Below are 25,279 nucleotides of genomic sequence, written 5' to 3'. Positions count from 1 at the left end.
TCCCATCAGAGAAACGGGACAGAGGAGCCGTGATGCAGTTTAAAATGTCCCCAAACAATCAGGGCAGAGGGAAATAAGTCCTGAGTAGTTTTAATGTCATTACACGAAAGTCTTCAGACACAGAGGGCTGTGTGAGAGAGGTTTAAGATTCATGTTCACAAATAAGGAGCTGTGCTTTAGACATTTGTTTAAGCATTGTGGGAAGAGGTAATAACTAAAGAAACAGCATTGTTGAATTCAATAATTTGCTGACAAGCCCAATTACAACTTTAATATGGAAGCATATAATGAGTGGAAGAGAGACTGGATAAGATAAACAGAATCCTGAAGATCAAAAGTCCAGATCATGAGTTGCAAAACTCTCCTGGTATTCCCAGTTACAGCAATCTAATTTCCATTTCTGTTTATAATCTTAATAAAGAAAAATATGTGATCTCTTAGAATGTAACATCATCTGTTTCTGTTTTCCACTATTGTGTGAGGTGAACTTTGATGCAGCCTCGTGACCGCTTTGGTAAACAATGTACGAAAATGGAACTTGGGGTCTATTAGACCAGATTTCACTTCAGGGTCAGAGTTGTATGGAGTTACCATCTGCTACGACCATAACAATTTTGATACACAAATCCATAGATCCACACATCAGAAATAAAATATTTAATTTTTATGGTATTTGATGGATTCAAACTTGCTAATCCACTAACTGCCTTGTCCTGTTTCCCCAGAAATTGTCACCTAACCTAGTGTAAGCCTGTACCTATCCTAGGAAATTATACACTGAGATTTAATTTAGATATTTTGAAAGCAAACAATTCATTTAATTATAGTATTTGATAATCTTCAGACCTGTTTCTATCTGAATTCTGTGAAGACCCAAGTGACATTAAGTCTAACATTTGAAGCGATTGTTTAAAGTGAATCTGTATGCTTCTTGAATCACTTATCACTCTGAAACACACTGTTATCCTTCTGATCAGTATCTCTGAGCTTCCTGAATTAAAGACAAGCCGCTGGCTCTTCACTTTATGGCTGCAGCAGTCTACAAGCTAGAAATACTGGAAATAAGTAACAAGACCTTGGAGCACTGTTCGTGACCTCAGGGCATTCTGAAGTGTTATGCAAAGCCATCTGAAGTACTGGAGTACTATAGTGTTGGTCTAAGGATAAATACTTGACAGAATATGGGGAGGAACCTCCCTTCTCCTCTTTGAGATTACACTGTGGGATGTTTCAATGTCTGCAGAGAAGCAGATTTAACATCTCACTGAAAATATACAGAACCTCAAACATCAACCTGAGTTTGGAGGTTGCTCGTGATAAATGCTTTGGTTTTGTTTCGAGTCAAAGAGTATGGTGCTGGAAAAGCACAGCTGGTCAGGCAGCATCCAAGGAGCAGGAGAGTCAACAATTCTGGGACCTTCAATAGAAAGGACTTATGCCGTAACTCCACTCTCCTGCTCCTCGGATACTGCCTGACCGGCTGTGCTTTTCTAGCACCACACTCTGACTCTGATTTCCAACATCTGTAGTCCTCACTTTCTCCTTTTGATGGGAGTGCAGAAATTAGGCATTAAGTGCTTAAACCCTCACACAAATTTTCCAATGGGTAGTTTGATTCAATTTTAATTCTTCACAGTGAGTGACATCGTTCCATCAGAGCTCTTGTTTATCAGATAACCCGCAATGGAGGTGCATCTCATTCATTTCGTAGAAGGCATGTACACGGAATTTCTAACTACAGACGGTCAGAACTTCTCTCTTTCTTTCGCGTTATGGTGGGAGATCAGAAATCTCCATGGAAATTCTCCTGCTATAGATTAAAACGATTTCCATTGAAGACTTGTGTCCCCTGCAACATCTTTAATTTTCTTGCTGGCTGGAAACAGCTTGTCTATGTGAATAAAACCACATCTTGTACATTAATGTCCTTTCTGAAAGCAGATGGCTCATTAGGAGACAGCCTAATAATATTGTACTTATTGTAAAGTTCGTATGGATTAAAGAAGCAATTCAAGGATCATTGGCTGTGATCATCCAGATTCACGTTTTATTTTGTGTACTATTGCATGAGCTTTAAATTGGTAACCTGTTTATTCCAATCAACCACTTCAGCCATTAGCTGAAAATATTTCCTGAAAATGACGTCTCGTGAAACTGGTGCCTTTGGTCCATGATGCAACCTTTGTACATTGTCCTTGGGTTTTACAGTGGGACAGTACTGTCCTTTTAAATTGCTATTAGATGTCTGCCTTTTTTGTTCTGTCTCATTCCTGGTTTAGGGAAGTTCCTCTATGCATCCTTGTGGTGGTGATCTGTGGAATTGGTTTAGTGTTGTCCTGATCACCCTTCCCAGCTTATGGATAATTGAAAATGTGGGTCCAGTTATTGAAGTGATGACTTGCATTTGGAAAGCATTCCAAGTCAGCTTGTTAGCTCCTCCCCATTCTGTTAAAAAGATGCAATGTCCTGAAGCATGGCAGGACAGGACCAGATTGTTGAGCATGATGGTGTCTAATAAGAGAGGATTGCTGAAGCTAAATAATATCTAATTTATGTTAAAGTAATGAGTTTGAGAATTTAAACAGCTCTCAGGTGCCTTCTTCCTCTTCCCCTTCCCAGGATTCGTGTATCCGACGTGCCTCTCAGTGTGTGAAACTTGCCAAACTGGTCACTCTGCAGCTCCATCTCCTAAACAACAATCAGGACGTGCAATTAATTAACCTCCAGAGAAATGATCTGATGCCATGTATCCTCTCCTTGCCGAGGTTCTATCAGGTACTTTGAAAGAATTGTTCCATTGGACAGTTTGTAAATCTGGTAGCGCTCATCCATGGGAGAGTTTTGATAATTTTTTAAAATCATAAGAATGAAAATACCCAAATCTATGTTTTGAATTTCAGATCTTTTAGATAGCTCACCCCCTGAGCTTGTTGGCCCTAGAACCTGAATAAAGCCGTAGGCTAACATATCAGCTATTGAAACTAGCTAATGAATGGTAATCCCATTTCTCTGATAAATCCACAACATCAAATGATGCCAGATACATGTTTTTCTCAAAATCACAAACTTTGTTGGAAGTAGGAAGTCAAAATGGTGTACATGTGGAAGTCCCTACCTGGTCCTTTTTCACAGGCTCGTGGCATGTTGGATGCAGTGAGAGAAAATATCACTTGGAGCTTGTTTTGCAAGAACATCCTCCCACCCCCTCAAAAAAAACACTTAAAAAGTTTTCCATAAGCAGAAATAAATGGCAACTTTGGGCCAGAAGTGGCAGAATTTTCAGCTGAATTCTGTTCAGTGGTCCTAGCAGAGATGTTAACCTCTCCTCTCCCCTCCCAGTTTCCTGTCACCCTGCCACTGAGAGAACAGAGACACAGCTAATGCCATTGTGCGTTTGGAAGCTAAGAATGACAAAAAGCAACATTTGAGTGTCTGAAGAAAAATATTCACAAAGAACAAAAATAATTACATGCTTGCAGCGGTGGAACAGAGTCTGAACAGGCTGCTGCATGTGAGGAAGTGTAGTCATGGTAGTTGTGGGAGTCAGTGGACATGAATATTCAGAGTCTTCTGCCCAAATGCATAGGGAGAAAAAGGAAGGGGAAGTATCATTGATGGACCAGGTTAAAATGAGAGAAGAGCAGAAATTGGAAACAAAGTTGATACTTTTTCAGAAGGAGCAGGAAATTGCATGTCTTCAGTGAACCGACGCATTATAAAAAGATTGGAGAGAGGGAGCCTGTGAGAGACAGGAACAAGAATAGCCAATAGAAAGACTAGAATAACATGCAGGGACCCGAGCAACAGTTTTTCTTTTATTTGGAGAAAGTGAGATTTGTTCTCATACTTGACCACAGCAGTACTCCTAAGATGTTATTATCTCTTCTTAGTTGTGGAATCCCCACCAGCATGTTTGACAGACCTAAATCCCATCTGACCTATTCTTGCTGTGGTTCTGTTCTGTGCTTCCACTCCCTCAGCAAAAGAAACCCAAAGAACTAGAAATCAGAACCACAAACGGTAGGACTGGCAGCATCTATGGAGAGAAAGCAGAATTAACTCTTCAGAACAGATGCTGCCAGGCCTGCTGAGTTTTCCAGCAATTTGTTTTTGTCTCACTTTCCACCTCATTATCCTATGTAAATTCTGCCCTAGTTTATCTTTCCAAAATGCAACACCTCAAGTATCTGAATTAAACTCCATCTGCTGTTCCTCAGCCTACTGGCCCTGTTGATCAAGATCCAGTTGTAATCTTAGATAATGTTCTTCAATGTAAACTACACCACCAATTTTCTAGTAACAACAGATATCCTCTAGGAGTGAAACACTTGTAGATTTAAAAGGTACTGCTTTCTGTTTTGTGAGATTCACTAAAGAGAATACAGATTATTAAATGTGTGTTACCTTTTGTGCTTCCTGTAATGAACAATGTATTCTTTTTCCAAGTAAATTAAGATTTTACCATCTGGTTGTAGTTTATCTTAATGATCAATAATGCAAAAGTTTGTAGCCTGGGATAGAATCCCCAGACCGTGATTCATTTTCCTGCTTTCCAGGTTAACTGGTGAAAGATCTCATTTGAAAATACATTAGTGACTCTTCACAACAAATTCAAGTATCTTGCTTCATACAGCCCCTATATGCAAGTCTGAAGCTATTTTTAATTTAGTTGCCGACAGCCAGACTTTTTATTGATGATAAATGTGGTGTTTTCTGAGTGAAATTGTCACTCTCTCCTCTCTTCCTTTGTTGTAGGCTGCCATTGTTGCAGAGGCATATGACTTTGTACCGGATTGGGCAGAGGTGCTATATGAACAGGTTATTGTTCGTGGTGAATTTTCCTATCTCGACGAGTTTAAGCAACAAAACCATCTACAACAAAGTCTGTTTGAAGAGATTTCGAACAAGTGAGTATACCCTTGCAGCTCCTGCTTGGACTTCACTGTATGAAACACCCCTGTGGCCTTGGATGTGCTTAGTGTTGTTTTTGACTCTGTATTCAGTAAAACAAAATGAATAGTTGAACAGGGAACTTATGAGAATGACGTGGAATTCTCACTGGAGTGCTGGATGAGTGGGAGACAAAACACGGTAAGTAGCAAGTAACATTCACGCCACAGATAAGAGACAATCTAACCACCTCACCTTGACATCAAATTGTTTGAATTATCTATCACATCCTAGGATTACTATTGACTAGCAACTCAACTGGACTCACCATGTGAAAACAGTGGCTTTACAAACAGGTCAGTGCCTAGGAATCCTGCAACAAGTAACTCACTTGCTGTCTGCCTCAGCCTGTCCACCATCCACAAGGCACAAGCCAGAAGTGTGATGGAATAACTTGTCTGGATGGGTACAGTTTCAACAACATTCCAGAAGCTTGTCAATCAAGCAGGCTCTTTTGTACTGGATGATGTCATCACATCCACTCCCTCCGCCACCAATGCTCAGTAGCAGCAGTGTATGGTATACCAGATGCAGTGCAGAAACTTACCAAATATCCTTGGACAGAACTTTCCAAACCACGACCATCTAAAAGGATAAACATATACACCAACATCCTGGTTTGAAAATATTGTTTTTCCTTACTATCACTCGGTAAAAATCCCAGAAATCTCTCCCTAACACCACCTGGAATACAGTTTAAGAAGACATCTCACCCTCACATTCTCAAGAGCAACTGGGGGTAGGTGATAAATAAATGCTCAGCCAACCAGCAACACCTACATCCCATGAGAGAATAAGTAGCAGCTCCAAAACTGGGGGTTAGCAAAGAATGGGAGAAAACTATTTCTTTTCTCTCAGAACAGGTGGTCAATGAAACAAAAGATAGTATCTTGGGTCCAGTACTGACATAGTACAATTAAACAAATGAGCACTGATAAACATAACATGGTCTGTGGCATCTCTATAATGTGCTGTCTCATTAGACTTCAGTGATTCCTTTTAATGACAAGTAGTTTAAGAGGAAAGGAGTTAATGTCTTAGAACTGAATATTTCAAAATGTCAGTGTGATGTAGTGTAACTGCATTAGACAAAGTTCAAAAACACGTAGAGCATGACAGTGCTTCAGAGAGATGGGAAATAAGTTGAAAGTAGGGTAAGTGATGGAGTGAATTACAAAAATGGATTTTTTTTTTCTCAAACATTTAGGTTTAAACGACACAAGGGACATGATGCTGCAAGTCAGAACATGAAGAAGTTGCTGCAGCACTGTGAGAACATCTACCTGGTTTACAAACTGGCTTATGAGCACAACTTTACTGATGTAGCAAACAAGCTCCTTAAAGAACCTCAGACAAGTTGCTATCTGAATGACATGATTGCCAGTTAGCTGTTTGTACTTAGTTTCCAGCATTGGTAAACTTTTAAAAAATTATCTCAACAAATATTTTATAATTGTAAAAAAAGTGTAAATACTTTGTAATCTAATTTCTCTCGTCTCTGAAAAAGCAATAAATAATGCAGTCAAAGTAATCATCTCTACTGAATCTATAGAATTTCTCATCTTTCATTGATGTGTATAGGATTATGTATAACCAACATTTTCCAACACATCCTAGAATGTTACCACTTCTGTCAACCTGACTTCTGAAGCACAAAGGGATTTGGACTTCGTCCTCGTTCAGGATTCTCTTACGGTCTTAAAGAGAAAGTTTACAAGAATGATCCCAGCAACAAAGGCTCTGTCATATGAGAGTAGTCAAAGACTCTGATGGAGTGAATCTAAGGAACTCATGGCCTCCACAGCATTGTGTGGCAAAGTCATTGAGTATACTTATTTAAGACTGATGGGTTCTTTATTAATAAGGGAAACTAAGGATTATAGGGAGAAGGCAAGAGAATGGGGTTTGAGAAACACTGAATGGTTGAGCTGACAATGGGCTTACTGGCCCAATTTCACTCAAATTATATATAAGGAATTCTAATGAAAAAGTAGTTAAGATTCCATTCCAGAAATGAGTGATTTTGAAACCCAGCCAGGACCGTGCAGAATGGAGGAGACAGATTAATTAAGTTATTCTGTGCAAGCCTGTTGTGGGTAGCACCAAATAATCTGCAGCATTCTGCTCATTCAAAACCACAACTCAATAATAAACATGGTTATTCATAACCTCTTGTATAACACATGCAGCTTACTGGCTGATGGTGTGGTCAATGGAGACTGAATGTAAAAACTGCTTGCAGATAATTTAAGTTGCAGTAACACCATCTAAATTGGCAGGTGGTTTGTAAAATACAGCACTGGAAATATACTACCCTTCCTGGAATTGTCAGACTGTTGTAAAATGAATTGTAGCAAGCTTCCTGCAACTGGCAATGGTTTTACATAAGTTCTGTGCAGGAGTTAAAGAAATGACAGGCATTTAAGTGCAAAATCAAAGATGACGACATGTCAGTTAGGGCCATAATATTTGTTTTTGAAACACTTGTGAATAGTGACAATTTTCAAAGTAGCTTAATCTGCAGGAAAGAAAAAAACTACACAATGTATTGGAGGAAAGACAATGCAGAAACTAATTACATTATATTCATTTATTGTCCTAAAACATGGCAAGTGTCCAATTATGTTTACATTAATAAGCTTTCCCAACTAATCAATAGATGAGATGTAAAAATAAGTTACTCATCTATTGTATAAATTGTCCTTTTTGCAGACAAGTGAGAAATTGTTTTGTATAATAAATATGAATTTACTGGGAAAGGGGAGGAGATATATATTTAATACAAGAACTATTCCCATTACCTGTGTATGCTCAAGACTGCAGAGTGCCACTACACAATGCAACAGGATGGCAAAAATAATGCATATTTCCAAGCAATTACACTGGGTTGCAACCAAACCTCATGATCAATGTAGAATCTGTGCAAAGTGCAGCATTTACTGTACTGATGCCCATTTATGTGCACTTAACCATTTACAAAGGATTGTCCTGAAGTAAAAAGCACATCTTTATCTGTGTTCAGGAAATGTTTTTAAACTAAACTCCCAACCCAATCAAAAAAATGGTATAAGTGAAAATAAAAAGGCCACAAATTCCTTTCTTCCACTCCAGCAGATTTTAAAAAGATTCTGCACTTCAGTTCCATTAGTGCAAGTCACTTGCCTTCAGGAGGGAGAAATTAATTAGTTGCTCTCACCCTCATTAAGCAATACATTGATTCAAAAACACTTCAAGGAGCATTCATCTTTCCCATCCAATACTTTCAACAAAAAAAGGGCCATTTAGTTTAATGTCAAACTGCTGATGTGACCATTAAATGGGCTGTATTTGTCCATTAGAAAACCCAAGCATGTGATTCTGTTAATAAACAGAAACAGCTGTCCCTCAGGTAGTCACCCTTCTTCAGCCGAGATAACAAGGTGGAGGCAGAGGGGGGAGATTGGTGTCAGCCAATTCCATTGGATTCTATCCACACGCATGAGTAGGTCCTCTCTACAGTCCTACTTTGACCAGTTAGAGATCATTCATCCTTAAAAAGATTTGCCTTATAGAGTTTCTCACAGCCTCGAATTATGGCAAAGTGCCTTTTATAGCTCAAAGCATTTCTGACATACTGAAGAGGAAACACAGCAGTCAATTTCTACACAGCAAACCCCAACACACACAGGTGTGTTTGTAATGTTGACTCAAGGTCGAATATTGAGAACCTCTGTACTGTTAGAATGACATTTACTTTTTATTATATCACCCAAGAGTAGGTGGGCCTCGATCAGGATCTCAGCAAAAAGATTACTCTTGAATATAGATTCAATGATCCATCCAGCATCTGAGCCATAGCAGTATTGTGTACACTGGAGGCTGGATCAAACATCTACAATGGCTACTGATCATGAAATCCTTAAGCTCAACCTGCAGTTCACCATACAAAACAGTGACATGCAGGGACCTCCTACTCTAAATAGTCTCTTAAATCCTGCCTCTCCCTCAGTAGGTTTAAACCATGGCACTTTTAATAAACTGTTAAAATTGGTTAACTGCACTTGGAGATTGGTTTTAAGTTGGGAGAAGGAAAATAATAAAATGAACGAGCATTCAGGCTCAACCCTGGTGTGGTCACATGAATAATGACACAGGAAAGTCACATGCCCAGCACCCTATGGTCCCAATTCAGGGACCATGTGAATATTGAGATTTTAAGGCGGACTGACCCAGCAACCAAAAGCATAACATCAGCACAAAATCAGAATGTCTATTTAGTCCATTTTAGTTTCCAAAGAAAGGAAAAAGCAGGCAATATTCAAGAAATTTTAAAAATAGTAATCTTACTTTGCAATTTTACTGTATCACAATAAACGTGATATTACATCAGCTCAGGTCAGAATCTAGATGCTGAGGCATGGACACTGCAAGACTTCATATTTTTTCAAATATATATTGCTCGCTCCTGAACTCAGCCTGCACCACACACACCCCCACTCCCTCCCAAATCCATGCGGCTGCTTTGTCCACATAGTGTCACTGACAAGCAACAATGTATAATTATGGTACCAGTAACAAAATTTGGTGTTATCATTGGCATCTGTAGTCCTAGCCGATTCCATAACAATAGAAGGTTCTGTGCAGCTCAAGAAGAAACCAGGAGGTTGTCTGCAAAAAACATGCTGGAAGAAGCCTGGGTCACAGGACACTATCACATGAAGTCATCATAATCCTGCGTGTAACCATAGTCATCAAGATCATCTTTCAGATTTGCTTTAAATCCACCTGCAAGCACGGGGGCCTTTTTCTTCTTTTTGTTTTTGCTTTGCTAAAAGGTCAAAGAAATTAGAAGTCAAAAGTCTGTTCACAAGCCAGAACAACTTTCACTAAAGCTACTAAACTGTCCCAAGATACTTCACAAGAGGGATGTTGGACAAAAATTAACTGTCAACTGACAGCTGGTCAAGTACTTGGTCAGAAAGAAATGTAAAAAAGCATCTTCCGGGGTGTTGGGGACAGCAGGTGGAAAGGTTAAGGGAGTGAATTCTAGCTGAAGGCATGGCTAAGAATGATTAGGCAATTAAACGTTGGAGTGGTGGAAGTTTAGAAATAGTTTCCAAAAGCTTCAGGTTTCAAGGAGGTTACTGAATTTAGATTAGATTAGATTCCCTACAGTGTGAAAACAGGCCCTTCAGCCCAACAAGTCCACACCGACCCTCTGAAGAGTAACCCACCCAGACCCATTCCCCACTGACTAATGCACCTAACACTACAGGCAATTTAGCATGGCCAATTCACCTGACCTGAACATCTTTGGACTGTGGGAGGAAACCCACACAGATATGGGGAGAATGTGCAAACTCCACACAGACAGTCGTCCAAGGCAGGAATCGAACCTGGGACTCTGGTGCTGTGAGGCAGCAGTGCTAATCACTGAGCCACCGCGCTGCCCTTTAGGGGGAGGCAATGCCAAAAGAGTTATTTCATCAGAAAAATGAAAATTTTAAGTGAAGTACTGTTGGGCCAGGAGCCAATATAAATGAGTGAGTACATCAATTCTGGGTGAACAGAACTAGGTGTTAAAGATTCAAGAGATTAATTTGAATTAATATGATGTCCCACCCTAAAGACAACGTCAAAACCATAAACTGTAGGGTCCCAAACAGCTAGTTATTGGGGTCGTCATGGCACAGTTGGTTAAAAGGCCACTTATAATTGGAAAGCACAGAATAGTAACACAAAACAAACCAAATCAGGCAACCGAAGGGAGAGAGGAACTCAAAAAGATCACAAAGAAATGGCACTGAGTAAACTGTTGCAGCCACATACTGATAAATGCCTAAGTCCTGGTGGATCTATCCCAGGGTCTTTAAAGAAGTGGCCTGTGAGAGTTGACATATTAGTTTTAATTTTCCAAAACTCCCTTGATTCAGGGAAGGTCCCATTAGACAGGATTGCAAATGTAATGCCTTTATTTAAAAAGGGAGAATGAATGCAGGATACTACAGGCTAAACAGCTTAACATCTATCACAGGGGAAATGTCAGATGTGAGGATGGAAGATGTTGTAGCAGGGCACTTGGATAAGTTTAAGGTAATTAGAGGTAACAGTTTAGTCAAAGATTAGATTAGATTACATACAGTGTGGAAACAGGCCCTTCGGCCCAACAAGTCCACACCGCCCCGCCGAAGCGCAACCCACCCATACCCCTACATTTATCCCTTACCTAACACTACGGGCAATTTAGCATGGCCAATTCACCTGACCTGCACATCTTTGGACTGTGGGAGGAAACCGGAGCACCCGGAGGAAACCCACGCAGACACGGGGAGAACGTGCAAACTCCACACAGTCAGTCGCCTGAGGCGGGAATTGAACCCGGGTCTCTGGCGCTGTGAGGCAGCAGTGCTAACCACTGTGCCACCGTGCCGCCCATAGCAACAGAAATCATGTTTGACCACCTATTCTACTGGAGTTCTTTACGGAAGGTTACACAGATAAGGAATATCTGGTTGGCATGGACGAGTTGGACCAAAGTGTCTGTTTCCATGCTGTAGATTTTCATGACTCTAAGTCTCTACAATTTGACTAGAACTCACTACCACCTTCTTTACAGTTGAGGGAGCTACCCATTGTGCAAAATGTAACGTGGCTCTAGTTACTGCCCAAATTATGTTTTGTAAATATTTCGCACTGGGCCTGTATTTCCTGGAGAATAGAAGAGTGAGAGGAGGATTAAAACATTAAATTCTGACATGGCTGGACAGAGCATAAGCAGGGATGACATTCACGCTGTCAGGGTGGGGGCATTGCAGAATGAGGGGTTATGGTTTCAGGGTACACAATAGGCCGAGGAGACAAGGAGAAATCTCTTCACTCAAAGGGGGCTGACTATGGAAAACACTTGTCACAGAAGGCTATGGAGGCCAAGTCACAAACATTTCAGAAAGAAACAGATTTATAGAGGGTGAAAGGGTCAAGAGATATGGGGAGATTAGAGCGTGGGAGGATCAGCCACAATCATCTCATACAGCAGAACTGGCTTGGTGGGTTAAATGGCCCACTCCTGTTTTCTGTTGCTATAAATTCCTTGCACTTATTTTTAACAAATACACCACTTTATGATCCTAGTCAATTTTTGATGAGGGGGGGCAGGGGTGAGGGAGAGAGGACGACCCCCAGGGTGTCTCCTTACCTTCTCTTGTTTCATCTTTTCACTACACAATGATGTCAAAGAGTTGTTCAGCTTTTTCAAATCGTCAACTTCCACTGCAAGAGAGGTCACAGAGCTAAGTTCCTCCAGCTACCACAGCCAAAACATAAATGGTTGAAAAACTATAGCAATGAACAGAGTTTCAACCACATTCAAAAATAACAGCCTGATGAAACCCAGTCAGAGAGAATGCACACAGCCAGAACTGCACCCCAAGCCTCAATGAGAGAAATACTTTTGCACGTGTTGCTTCAAGGGAGAGGGATTATGATTGGGATTGGATTTTGCATCTAGATCTGTAGGAAGAAATTCTCCAGGTTAAGTCTGTTCTGCACAGAGCAGAGTAGCCTCAAGTTAATCTAAGCTCCATGTGAGAAATATGCTTATTCAACACCAACAACCGAGAGGCGCAAATCTCTGCTGCTCGGTCTTTTTGAAGTTGTTTTCAGTTTCTCAAGTCCAACAATGCCCCAGATAGGGATCCACTTTTTGACACTGCTACGACATATCAATGGGTTTTTAAATAATTCAGTACTTAATAATAAAATCAAAATTTTCAAATGCACTAACTCACTAAGGGGACCCAGAGAGTGGGACACACCAGTAAGTGCAGATTCTTTAAGTTTCAGATAATCTTGTAAACTTGCAAAATGCTGGAAAGGAAACGGAAGGCTGACCAGCAGTGTGGGGTAAATTGGTGTCAATTCCCACACTGTCAGCAAACATTTAGAAAGGACAACTAATCTCTACAAGATTACAAAATGATTTGACAAATATATTTGGGATGTCCAAAACTAGGGTCCAAAATTATAAAATAATTATTAATAAATTTAAAAGGGATTTCAGACGAAACCTCTATCCAGTTAAAGTAAACAGCAGTGATGCAGTTTAAGGGTAAACAAACGGACTGAAGAGAATGGAAGGTATGTAGAGGATGAGAGTTCAGTGTTTCTTTTCTATACTTTCATGGAATGGTGCATCACCAGTAAGGCCTGTGTGGAGAGCACACTCTGGCAATGACAAGGCTGAATGACACACTGCTGTAATGTCTGCAAGCTGCAATTAATCTAATTTACATTCAAGCTTTCTGGATTCTGGCAACACAGAGATACAGAGGGGAAAGAAAACCCCTATCTCTGTGGGATGAGGAGTAACTCAGTTAGGAAACTCTGGTAGTGTACTGACTGGATCCTGCTCAAGGCCAATTCAGATAAGACAAGCAAAATAATTAATGCACTTGCAAAGGATCAACTTACATGAAATGCTAATATCTCGAAGTAAGGTCTCTAAGAAGTCTACGTAATGCACAGACTTTTCAAACTGCGTAATTTTTTCTTTCAAAAGCTTTCCAAATTCTGTAAAGTCTTCTTTAGTGGTTGGGTACATGGAGTCGATTCCAAACTGTGATACATTATTGATGCCTGCAAGGTGACATTTCACAAAAGTTTAATCACTTCAGATAAGCCTCCAAATTCCTGCACCATACACACCCATGCCAAGTGACCCCATCATTGTACCCACTGTGGAGAGAGAACAACTGCGAAGTAAAAACCTGTGTGTGTAACCAACTTTGTAGCAAAGTACAAAAAGTACATTATCCAAATATTTGTGGTTTGAACTTCTAGCGTGGTCACACATGCAACAGAAATCAGCATTTGCAACCACTTCAGGACATCGAAAACAATTTTCAGCCAAAATACTGAGTTCTGCAATCATCAATGGAAAATTATCAGTTGATTTGATTTAAGTCCTCGCAATGTTTGCAAACAAGTTATGATTTTAAAATACATCTTCAATCAACTTCCTTTAGCTTTGAGACTAAGGCTAGGTATTAGAGTGAGGCTGCCCAAATTCAACTGTGAAGACAACAGCAATGCTTTGTTTTGCTTGTTTAAAGTAATTCATTTGGTAACCAGGTCAGCAGGTTACACCACCACCCTTATGAACAGAAGGGGAGCAGGAGGTTATTTGATACCTTGAGGCTGCTCTGCCAATTTATAAGATCGTGACTGATTTATCTCAACCTCACATTGTCACCCAGATCCCTAGATTCCCTTAGTGTCCAAATATCCATGATTGTTGCCTTGGATACAGACAGCGACCGAACAGAGAATCAAGGATTTATAACACAGTGGAGAAATGCTATGGCTAATCCCCTAGATCAAGACATGAGAGCAGGAAAATGGATATACCCAGCACAAAGTACTCCCAAGTACTAAAACCTTACAACATTACTCGTTCACATTAATTCCAGCAATGATTGTTCTGGAAAATAGCTTTCCTTTGGCCATATTTCAACTGCTCACTGGTGAATATACCACATTTCATTCCTTCCCCTCCATCCGACATTATTCCAACATCTGGATTCAAAGCTGTGTGTAACACTTCCCTGGAGAGGTTGCAGTTTCAGCAAACAGCACAATCAACTCAGCTGGATTTACAGGAGGGAAGAGTTCATGCCTCATTCACTTAACTGGCTGGTATAATTGCAGTAAAATACACCAACATATAACCACCAGGGGTTTAATATTCTCAAGCTAATTTCTCTGGGAATTAAGGAAACTATAGTAGAGCTTGTCATAAATTATTCACAGATTTAACATGACCCAGCATCAAATAGTGTAAATCTGGTTATGGTCAGAGCACTCAAATGGGTTCACATATAAAGGCAGGTCTATCATTAGAAATATGCTGGTTGCTTTGTGTTGTATAATGGCCACACATTGACCCGCCCTCCATATGTCCATCTTTGATGCCCAGCTAAAGCAATCATCTCCAAACTGAAACTCTATGTTTTCTGCTTCATTGAAGATGATAACTTCTATTGAAAAAAAGGACTCTTAGATATTGATATACAAGTCTCAATTACAAATTACATTTTTGTCAAAAAGTAAAAATGCTTTAGAATTAGTCATTGCTATGTCATAAAATACTCTAAAACATTCCACAAGTATTAGACCACTTGCAATTGCTGTCGGGTCTTTATATATTCTCTCTTCTCCACCCCGGAGGGTTGGCTAGATGGTTGGTTTGCGATGCAGAATGATGCCAACAGCATGGGTCCCATTCCCGCATGGTTGAAGTTAGAAGAATCACAGAATCCCTACAGTGCAGAGAGAAGCCATTTGGCCCATTGAGTCTGCACTGACCTTTCGACGAGCATCCCATCCTATCCCCGCATTACTCATGGCCAATCCACCTAAACTGCACATCTTTGGATTTTGGGAGGAGCCTGGAGTGGACACCCATGCAGAGATGCGAAAAATGTACAAACTCCACAAAGACAATTGCCCAAGGATGGAATTGAACCCTGGGGTACCTATCATTGTGAGACAACAGTGCTATCCACTGTGCCACCATGCTACCCTTACCATGAGAGACTCAACCTTGCACCTTAGCATGGTTACCCTGAGGTTAAACCACTACCAGTCATCCCTCTCTAAATACAGCAGCCCTATGGGCCACTAGTACTATGGCGACTTTATATCACTTTACCTCTCCGTTTTATCCTCATTGCTTCTTTAACATTCTAACATTTGAACTGACCGCTGCATTTAACTCCCAGAGAACTCAGTTTATCACTAGTACATTTCCATCCCATGCTCACAGGGAGACAGCTGTTGAACATTCAGACCATCACAAAATACCCCACCCTGCAGTCCTGATGCCAACAAATCTGCTTTCAACATAAGTTAATGTGTGACAGCTTGCAAGACTGAAAATGAAGTGATTCTTGTTTGTAGTGATGCTTTGCAGGCTACACTGGCCTTGTGAAGTTAGGAGGTCTGGGGTAACCCGTCTTGGATTTGAGAGATGCAATGAGGTTCTGGATTAATACAAATTCTATTTCACAACAGCTGCTGTACGAGGTCAAAGTCAGGTTGAGCAAGTTCCATGTCACCTATTGGCTGTTCAGATGATCGACACAGTCAGATTCAAATTTCAAGGTCCCTGTCTGGAATAATGATAGTATCTCTAGCACAAACCTGCCAGAAATTAAACACTGAAACAAAAGCGTCATATATTTCAGCTTATTTGTACAGCAGTAATCCAATACAACCTGGTTCAGTTTGGTATTAAAATAACCAATTCTCAAAGTACTGTAACACAGAAACTTGCAAAGATAATATTCTGGTTCACTAATCTGAAGAGGGCAGCTGAATCACAAAGCAAGGAATTTAATTCAAGGGCTAATCATTTTCCAATTATGGCATTCACTGTTTATCAGAGACTCACCTCGTTATTAAAATCAAGACAACTTCAGGATTAAAGATGGAGAAACCTTTCTTAGTTTAGTGCAACACACATTTCTTCACAATTCCTAAAGAAATGCTGTCAACTTACAGAAGGTCAAAAGCCACAGAATTCTCACTTCTACTCTGATCTTGCCTCACGTCCAGATTTTTAAACCAAAGATTCAGTTTTTGTCAGGAGATTGATATAAGACAGTTAAAGAAGGTCTCGTTTATTTCTAAAGGAATAAAACAGTCTGACAATAACACAAAAGGTGTTTCAGTGTTTTGGCTCACTGACAAACTGGGCTGTCCCTGCAATTTTATTAACTGCACAAAGTTGACCTTCACCTCAATCATTTCTGCAACACCTGAGTGCTCAAGCATCACACATAATTGACCCATTAGTCAGCTGTGAGCCACAACAGTGACCATTTATGTTAAAGCAAGTGGGATCAAAGCAGAGCCTCTCTGATAATGAGTGGTATCGATAGAGCTAATGGTAGTTGTCTTTTCCCTAGGATAGGGGATTTCAAGACGAGAGGGCACATTTTTAAGGTGAGAGGAGAGAGATTTTAAAAAGATACGAGAGGCAAATCTTTTTCACAAAGGGACATTCGCATGCGGAATGAACTTCCCGAGGAAGTGATGAATGGGGATATAATTACAAAGTTTAAAAGACATTTAGATAAGTACATGAATAGGAAAGGTTTGGAGGCGTATGGGCCAGGAACAGGCAGGTGGAACTAGTTTAGTAGTTTCAGTAGTTTCCGTGCTGTATGACTCAATGATAAGCGGTTGATAATGGTAGCTACAATATCCATAGCCTTCTGCCTTCCAAAATCAATCACATGGTCTTACCAAAGCAATTATACACAGCACTTGTTAAGGAATACAAACTCAAGGCCATTCAGTTCCACAAGATTTCTCTGCCATTCTGGAAACAGGCTGCGGTCAAAGCTTAAGTGAACACTGCAGGCCTGGAAACCAGTGGTTAAGATATTCTCTGCATCCGGGCTGTTTGAGACATTTGAGGAACATGGTTTGACTTTATAGGCTTTTTCTTCTCACTAACTGCTATATTAGATGATGCAGTTATGTTGTAACATGTCCTTCTGTACTTCTGTTTAGTTTTCTTTCAAAAGAGCTTTCTTATTGGAGAAACTGATATAGCTTAAACACCATATAAAATGTTCTAGTTAATGCATGATAAATCACCCATACTGTAGTTTCCAAAGTGGGATTATACAAACCTTATAATCAGGCCCTCTTCCTCCACTGTACATAACACTCACTCCTTGTTCCAGGAGTCAGCTGATTTTTTTTGGCAGGAACACCAAAAACCAAAGGCTCTATTAACATGGGGTCAATGATATATTTCTGGAAGTACTTCGTGTTAAGGGTTTATTCAGCCAGCCCCCCTGACGGCTCAATAATGAATGCTTCTGAAGCAGCTGGTCAACTTTTATTCAAGCCTTTGTGCAGAACCAGAATCTGAGAGTGCACAACGTGAGCAGTAATCCTGCAGAGTACCTTTGCTGCAAATATGAAGTCTTATTCAACCACATTAAATCTGAGCTCGGTAGTTTTTTTCAAACAGAGGTATGGAAGACTCTTTTCCTTATATGTAGATGAATATCAAAGGCATACCCAAGGGCTCTGCTATTTTTTGAAAACTTTATGGATCCTTTCGCAAGAGCAAGTAGCAGCCAATTACAATCAGTTCCACTATTCCTGCCCAGCAGACACTCAGGCCTTGTGCACCACCCATTTAACTCAACAGTTCAAGAATATTTATTTGATTTGTGATTTGATAAAGAAAAACATGAAAGTAGGCTTTTAGAAGAGGTCAGGAGTACTGCAGTGAGTAACTTACCTCCTGACTCCTCAGTGCCTGCCCACCACATACAAGGCACAAGTCAGGAGTGTGATGGAATACTCCCCAATTGCCTGGATGGGGGTAGCTTCACATCCAGAGACATTTACTCCCTCCACCACCAGGCTCTCAGTCACAGCAGTGAGCACCATTTACCAGATGTACCGCTGAAACTCAAACAACAGCAACCCTCTCTGAATCTGTCCCTCCAGTGTACTGGAATGATTTTCCTCTGAATTGTCACCTGCAATTTAAACTTGCCCAGTACTGCTGTGTATTTTCAGCACTGACCGTAATATCATTGTAGGTAACAAAGAGTATGCCCTGGGGTTGAAGTGTTAAGAGCTTCAGGGCAGAGGAGATGACCTGGGGAGAGAGAGAGGCTCATAGATTCTTGTGGAGAGAGGAGAAGAACTTCTTCAAAGTAGGCATCCTTGCAAGAGGATTCGCAGTAAGGTTAAAATCAATTAGGCAAAAGTGAGGACTGCAGATGCTGGAAACGAGAGTTTAGAGTGGTGCTGGAAAAACACAGCAGGTCAGGCAGCATCCGAGGTGCAGGAAAATCGATGTTTCGGGCAAAAGCCCTTCATCCGGAACAGAGGCAGAGAGCCTCCAGGGTGGAGAGATAAATTGGGGGGTGGGTGCTAGGGAGAAGGTAGTAATATCATTGTTGTACAGCAAGCCTGCTTCTTTTTAAAAGACCAAGTGTAATACTTAAATCATGGGATTGACTGTAGCCACATAGCACTGTATCAGAGCAACTAAAAGATTTAAAACACAAGGAAAAATCCAATTCCTCTAAATCCAGAAGTAGCTTCAAACCTTACCATGTGATTAAATGTGAACCTAGGTGCTATCACAAGGACACAATACACAACTCCAATTATCAAGGAGTCTATGGTGTTTTAGCTCCATCTACAGTACGGCAGAAGAACTGCATCACTGTTTACCACAATTATACAGCACAGCATTCACAATTTCTAGGTTGTATAGCACAGGGGGCCATTGGGGCACTGTACCTATGCTGACTCTTTGAAAGAACTATCCAACAGTCCCACTCATCTGCCGTTTCCCCATAGCCCTGCAAGTATCTCCTACTGTAATAAAAAGAAAAGCCTTCCACTGGCAACAGTAGAGTGCACACCTTCTGCCACTTTGATGTGGTGTCTTCCCTCAGCCAAAGCAGGCAACATAATCAGTTAATTTTCTTAAAGTCAAGGGTACTATAGCTGAGCCTTTCCTACTAACAACATAGCATACAAGCCAGTTTCCTGCTCATTTTAACAACTTGTAAAGCATAAATTGAACAACTTCACAAATTGCTGGGATTCAATTCCTTTCCCACCGACCTTGTTCATAGAGCGATAGAGATGTCCAGCACGGAAACACATCCTTCGGTCTAACCCGTCCATGCTGGCCAGATATCCCAACCCAATCTAGTCCCACCTGACAGCACCTGATCCATATCCCTCAAAACCCTTCCTATTCATATACCCATCCAAATGCCTCTTAAATGTTGCAATTGTACCAGCCTCCACCACTTCCTCTGACAGCTCCAGCCTGTTCAATCTCTCTGATCTGTTTCCTATCAGAAAGATGTTGTGAAACTAGAAAGGGTTCAGAAAAGATTTACAAAGATGTTACCAGGGTTGGAGGATATGAGCTATAGGGAGAGGCTGAACAGGCTGGCGCTGTTTTCCCTTGGGTCAGGTAGTCCAGAACGAGACGGCATAGGTTTAGGGTGAGAGGGGAAAGATATAAAAGAGACCTATGGGGCAACCTTTTCACACAGAGGGTGATACGTGTATGGAATGAGCTGCCAGAGAAAGTGGTGGAGGCTGGTACAATTGCCACAGTTAAGAGGCCTTTGGATGGTTATATGAATAGGAAGGGTTTGGAGGGATATGGGCCAGGTGCTGGCAGGTTGGGATATCTGGTCGGCATGGACGGGTTGGACCGAAGGGTCTGTTTCCATGCTGTACATCTCTATGACTCTATAGCTCAAAACCTCCAACATCCTTGTAAATCTTTTCTGAACCCTTTCAACTTTCACAACTTATTTCTGATAGGAAGGAGACCAGAACTGCAAGCAATATTCGAACAGTGGCCTAACCAATGTCCTGTACAGCCACAACATGACCTCCCAACTCCTGTACTTGATACTCTGACCAAGAAAGGAAAGCATACCAAATACCTTCTTCGCTATCCTATCTACCTGAGACTCCATTTCAAGGAGCTATGAACCTGCACTCCAAGGTCTCTTCCCTCTTGCCAAATGCTAAGGATAGCTTTCAAGAGGCTGTGTTCAATAAATGAATGCACACAGCATATATAAGGTGGCTATTGAATGCACAGAACAAAGAACAGCACAGCACAGGAAGAGACCATTTGGCCCTGCACGCCCGCACCGACACATTTCGCCTTTCCATACTAAAACTGTCTTCACTTACAGGATCAATATCCCTTTGTTCCGTTCCTATGCATGTACTTGTCCATGTGCTTCTTGAATGTTGCTACTGTGTATGTCTCCACCTCCTGTGGCAGCATGTTCCAGGTACTCACCACTCTGTGAAAAACTTACCTCACATCTCTTTTAAACTCCCGCAGCCCACACTTTAAACTGTGTCCCTTAGTAATTGACCCCTCAACTCCAGAGTGAGATTTGGAAGTTAATATCAGATAATAAAGAAACAGGAGATGAAATAAACCAATACTTTGCTATCTTTACTATAGAAGACACAAAAATATTCTAGCAGTATCTATAATCAGGAGATTGAAGGGAGAGGGGAACTTAGTGAAATTATAATTACCAAGAAAGTGGTGCTGAGCAAACTGATGGAGCTGCAGGCTGATAAGATTCAGAATCCTGATGGACTTAGAGTCAAAGTATTACAGCATGGAAACAGACCCTGCGGTCCAACTAGTCCATGACAATCACGTTCCCAGATTAAACTAGTCCCACTTGCCTGCGCTTGGCTCATAACCCTCCAAACTTTTCCTATAAGTGTACTTATCCAAATATTTTTCAAATGTTCTAACTGTATCTGCACCCACCACATTCAAACCAGCGGGTAAAATAGTTGCCCCTCATACCCTTTGAACTTGCCCTCTCACCTTAAAAACATCCCCTCATCCTAGGGAAAAGACCATTGCTATTAACCTTATCTATACCCCTCGTGATTCTATAAACCTTTATAAGGTCACTCTCAACCTCCTGTGCTCCAGTGAAAAACGTTCCAGGCTGTTTTTAGATTTCAAAACCTCCATTCCTGGCACCATCCTGGTAATCCTTTCTAAACCTTCTCCAATTTAATGAAGCAGTAGATGCATTGATGTTAATTTTCCAGAATTTGCTAAATTGTGGAAATGTTTTAAAAGATTGGAAAATAGCAAATGTAATACCTCTATTCAAGAAAGGAAAGGATAGAAAAAAGAAAACTACAGGCCAGTAGGTTACTGTGCACAGTGGGAAATTGTTAGAATCAATTATTAAGAATGTTTAGCTGGACACTTAAAAAATACTAGACAATCTAAAAGAGTCAGCACAATGTTTTGTGAAGTGGAAATCAGGTTTAACCAATTTACTGGAATTGTTTGAAGATGATGTTCTGTGGATAAGGGGAGCTTGCAGACATACTGTACTTGGTTTTCCAGAATTCATTTTGCAACATATTACATAAAACTGTGTTTGCTGATGCCACCAGGATGGAGTTAGAATCTTGTTAGTAACTGAAGTTAATCAGAGGTAGGTGGGACTGTAAAATTCAAAACACAACTTGATCAACCATGATCTTATTGAATGGCAGAGCAGGCTCAAGGGCCAAATGGTATATTACTGCTCCTAATCATACGTTTACAAACTTGATAATTATATCGGAACTTCCACCAATGCAGAATAAGACAAAATAACATTAATGAGCTTATTAAATTTATTTGCAACTTACCAAATGTGTCCTTTGCTACCTCCAGGTCTGCCTGTTCTTGTAGCTTTGCTAGTCGAAGTTTTTCTGCGAGCTGTTCCTCTGGTGAAAGTTCTACTGGTGCGGCTGCTTTCTCCAACTGAAAGCAAGAGGCACACAGGATTGGATAGGCAGAACACAAAACATAAGTTCTTCCAATTAACACATTGCATCAGTCATTTTTACTTTCCCCAAGTGGGCGGCACGGTGGCACAGTGGTTAGCACTGTTGCCTCACAGCGCCAGAGACCCGGGTTCAATTCCCGACTCAGGCGACTGACTGTGTGGAGTTTGCACGTTCTCCCCGTGTCTGCGTGGGTTTCCTCCGGGTGCTCCGGTTTCCTCCCACAGTCCAAAGATGTGCAGGGTCAGGTGAATTGGCCATGCTAAATTGCCCGTAGTGTTAGGTAAGGGGTAAATGTAGGGGTATGGGTGGGTTGCGCTTCGGCGGGTCGACGTGGACTTGTTGGGCCGAAGGGCCTGTTTCCACATTGTAATGTAATCTAATCTAATCTAAAAGTCTGCCTAACCCTCTCCCTCTCTGACAAGAATAACTTAAAACAAAAATTCACTGTCAGCAGATGGGCATTGCTGGTAAGGCCAGCAGTTATTATCCATTCAGTGTTGCCATGAGATGGTTATAATGGTAGCTGCTTTCCTGAACTGCTGGCTCATTGCCACAAAAAAAGAGGGACTCACCAAATCATCTCAGAAGAAAATTAGGTCAACCATTTTGATATGGCATGGGAATCATGTACAAGTTCAGACTGAGTAAGGATGTTAGACTCTCCTCTTGAATGCATATTCGTTAACCACTTGTGGTTTTATAATGACCTGACAGTATGTTCACCATTCATGTTGAGTGAACCTCTAAGTGCAAATCTTAAAAACAACAAAATCAAAGTTTCATATTGGGAGTTGAATTACTGTCCAGCTACATTCATTTAAACAGATTTTAAAGCATCATGAGGGAACAGCGGTTTCAGTTATTTTAACCAAGTGTAAGAAAAAACAAAATCTAATAAGATTAAAGGTTTGACTGGTTAAAAACATGCAAACTTTCTTTGATTCTGAAAGGGTCCCAGTAGATCGGAAAATAGTGAATGTAAAATAGCTAGAGTAACATTCTTATTCAAAAAGAGAGGAGGGATGAGTGAAAACTATAGGCTACCTAGCCTAAGAATTGTCATAAGGAAATTGAGAGCGTCCATTATGGAGAGGTTTTAGTAGGATATTCGGAAAATCACAATGGATCAGAGAGGGTCAACGTGAATTTGTGAACGGGAAATAATCTTTAATTCATTTAGAGAGTTCTTTGAGAAATCAACAAGCCTGGCAGACATAAACAACGTGGTGTACTTGAATTGCTAAAGGCATGTGATAAAGTGGCACTCATTCGGGGATCTCAAGACAACAGGTTGAACAGATTGGGCCTATACCCATTGGAGTTTACAAGATTGAGGACTGAAATTACTAAAACACATTGTTTAGCCCTTTGCACTTTGCATGAAGTAATTTGCCCTCGTGAAACATACCATACACCCACTAAGAGTCTAATCTTCACTTACCTGCAACTCTAAAGAAACAATATTGAACGAAACTTACGTCCTGAAGATTGCGTGCACTGCACAGGCACAGACTGCAAACTCACCATTCACAAGTTTAAAGAGGACTTGATTGGTTATTCAGCAGGAAGATGTTTACATTTGTGGAGGAGATTAAATTAGGGGACATAACATTTTAAAGAATTTTTCTTCTCTTTTAGATGGTCATTAATCTGTGGAATTCTCTTCCTCAAAAAGCTGTGGAGGCTAGGTCCATGTATTTATTCAATGTTGTGTTAGCTTTTTGATTGCTGGGAGGTCAAGGGTTATGGGGCACAAGTAATAGGTTATGAGTTGAGACCACAACCAGATCAGGTATAATCTTATCAAATGGCAAAGCAGGCCCCAAACAGCTTGCTGCTCACTCCTGAATTTTGGCCATCACCTCCCCTAGAATAAATGATATTGTTGCTAAACTATTAATCCCGAAACTCAGCTAATGTTCTGGGGAGATGGGCTCAAATCCTGCCATGGCAAATGGTGCAATCAGAATTCAATTTTAAACAAAAATTTGGAATTAAAAATCTACTGATGACTATGAAACTATTGCCAATTGCTAGAAAAACCATCTGACACTCAAAAATGTTCTTTATAGAAGGAAATCTGCCATCCTCATCTGGTCTGGCCTAAATGTGACTCCAGACCCATAGCAGGGCAGCACAGTGGCTCAGTGGTTAGCATTGCTGCTCTGCAGCAGCAGGTTCAATACCACCTTCGGGTGACTGTGTGGGGTCAGCACATTCTCCCCGTGTCTGCCTGGGTTTCCTCCGGGTGGTCCGGTTTCCTCCCACAGTCCAAAAGGTGCACAGGTTAGGTGGATTGACCATGGGTGTTACAGGAATAGGGTAGGGAGGCAGGACGTTCTTTAGATAGTTTGTGTGGACCCAATGGCTGAATAGCCTGTTTCCACACGGTAGGGATTCTATGATTCAATATGGTTGACTCTCAAATACCCTCTGAAAACTTCCTAGCAAGCCACTCATTTCAACGGCAGCTAGCGATGAACAATAAAAAAGGCTAGTCAGCCAGCAACACCCACGTCCCATGAGTGAATAGAAACAAAAAGTGTGAATGGCTAATGTATTGTGTTTCAGGTCTTATATCCTTTAATTTAATTAAATTATGCTTTAAGTTTCCGCATAATTTGTCCTGTACTGATTAAATAGATTCTGCAGCACTTTGTAGCATTGCAAAAGGAGAGACTCCTTGGACCAATGGAATATTTCATCCTGAAGGATATAAAGCAACTTACGTTTTTTAAGTCCTGTTTTTGCTTCTTCAATTGCCTTTCTTTTTCCTCCCTTTCTTTAAGCCGATCACTTAATTTCTTCTTTTCTGGCTTGACTTCCACTATAGAATTTCAGAAAAGTCAAAACTCTCAGTTAGTGACATGGTGATGCAGTGTTTTATCACAATGAGAAGTAAATGCATTAAAATGATCTTTACAGTTAGCTGTTTCAAACAACA

General features: G+C 40.7%; 2 protein-coding genes across 6 annotated transcripts in view; one reads left to right on the top strand and one right to left on the bottom strand.

The window, feature by feature from the left end:
• The window catches only part of spg11 (SPG11 vesicle trafficking associated, spatacsin), a 140,898-nt gene extending 134,417 nt beyond the window's left edge, over positions 1 to 6,481 (top strand). For 2 of the 5 annotated variants that reach the window (XM_043677119.1, XM_043677122.1), the window contains 3 exons: positions 2,620 to 2,775; positions 4,756 to 4,907; positions 6,158 to 6,481. In XM_043677119.1, coding sequence (XP_043533054.1) covers positions 2,620 to 2,775; positions 4,756 to 4,907; positions 6,158 to 6,338 — 489 coding nt within the window. In that variant the 3' untranslated portion in view covers positions 6,339 to 6,481. The other 3 variants (XR_006309443.1, XM_043677120.1, XM_043677121.1) reach the window with 3 other exon arrangements.
• A 1,044-nt stretch (positions 6,482 to 7,525) lies between these two features.
• eif3jb (eukaryotic translation initiation factor 3, subunit Jb) overlaps positions 7,526 to 25,279 on the bottom strand; it is a 29,472-nt gene continuing 11,718 nt past the window's right edge. The window contains exons 4-8 of the mRNA XM_043677123.1: positions 25,065 to 25,162; positions 22,195 to 22,309; positions 13,399 to 13,563; positions 12,125 to 12,198; positions 7,526 to 9,757 (exon numbers count right to left, since the gene is read on the bottom strand). Of these exons, the coding sequence (XP_043533058.1) occupies positions 9,641 to 9,757; positions 12,125 to 12,198; positions 13,399 to 13,563; positions 22,195 to 22,309; positions 25,065 to 25,162 (569 nt within the window). The 3' untranslated portion in view covers positions 7,526 to 9,640. The remainder of the gene's footprint in view (positions 9,758 to 12,124; positions 12,199 to 13,398; positions 13,564 to 22,194; positions 22,310 to 25,064; positions 25,163 to 25,279) is intronic.

Source organism: Chiloscyllium plagiosum, chromosome 36 (genome assembly GCF_004010195.1).
Source record: "Chiloscyllium plagiosum isolate BGI_BamShark_2017 chromosome 36, ASM401019v2, whole genome shotgun sequence".
In the NCBI taxonomy this organism is placed as follows: Eukaryota; Metazoa; Chordata; class Chondrichthyes; order Orectolobiformes; family Hemiscylliidae; genus Chiloscyllium; species Chiloscyllium plagiosum.
Note: the sequence above shows the minus strand (reverse complement) of the source record. Positions and strands in the feature narration are given on the sequence as shown.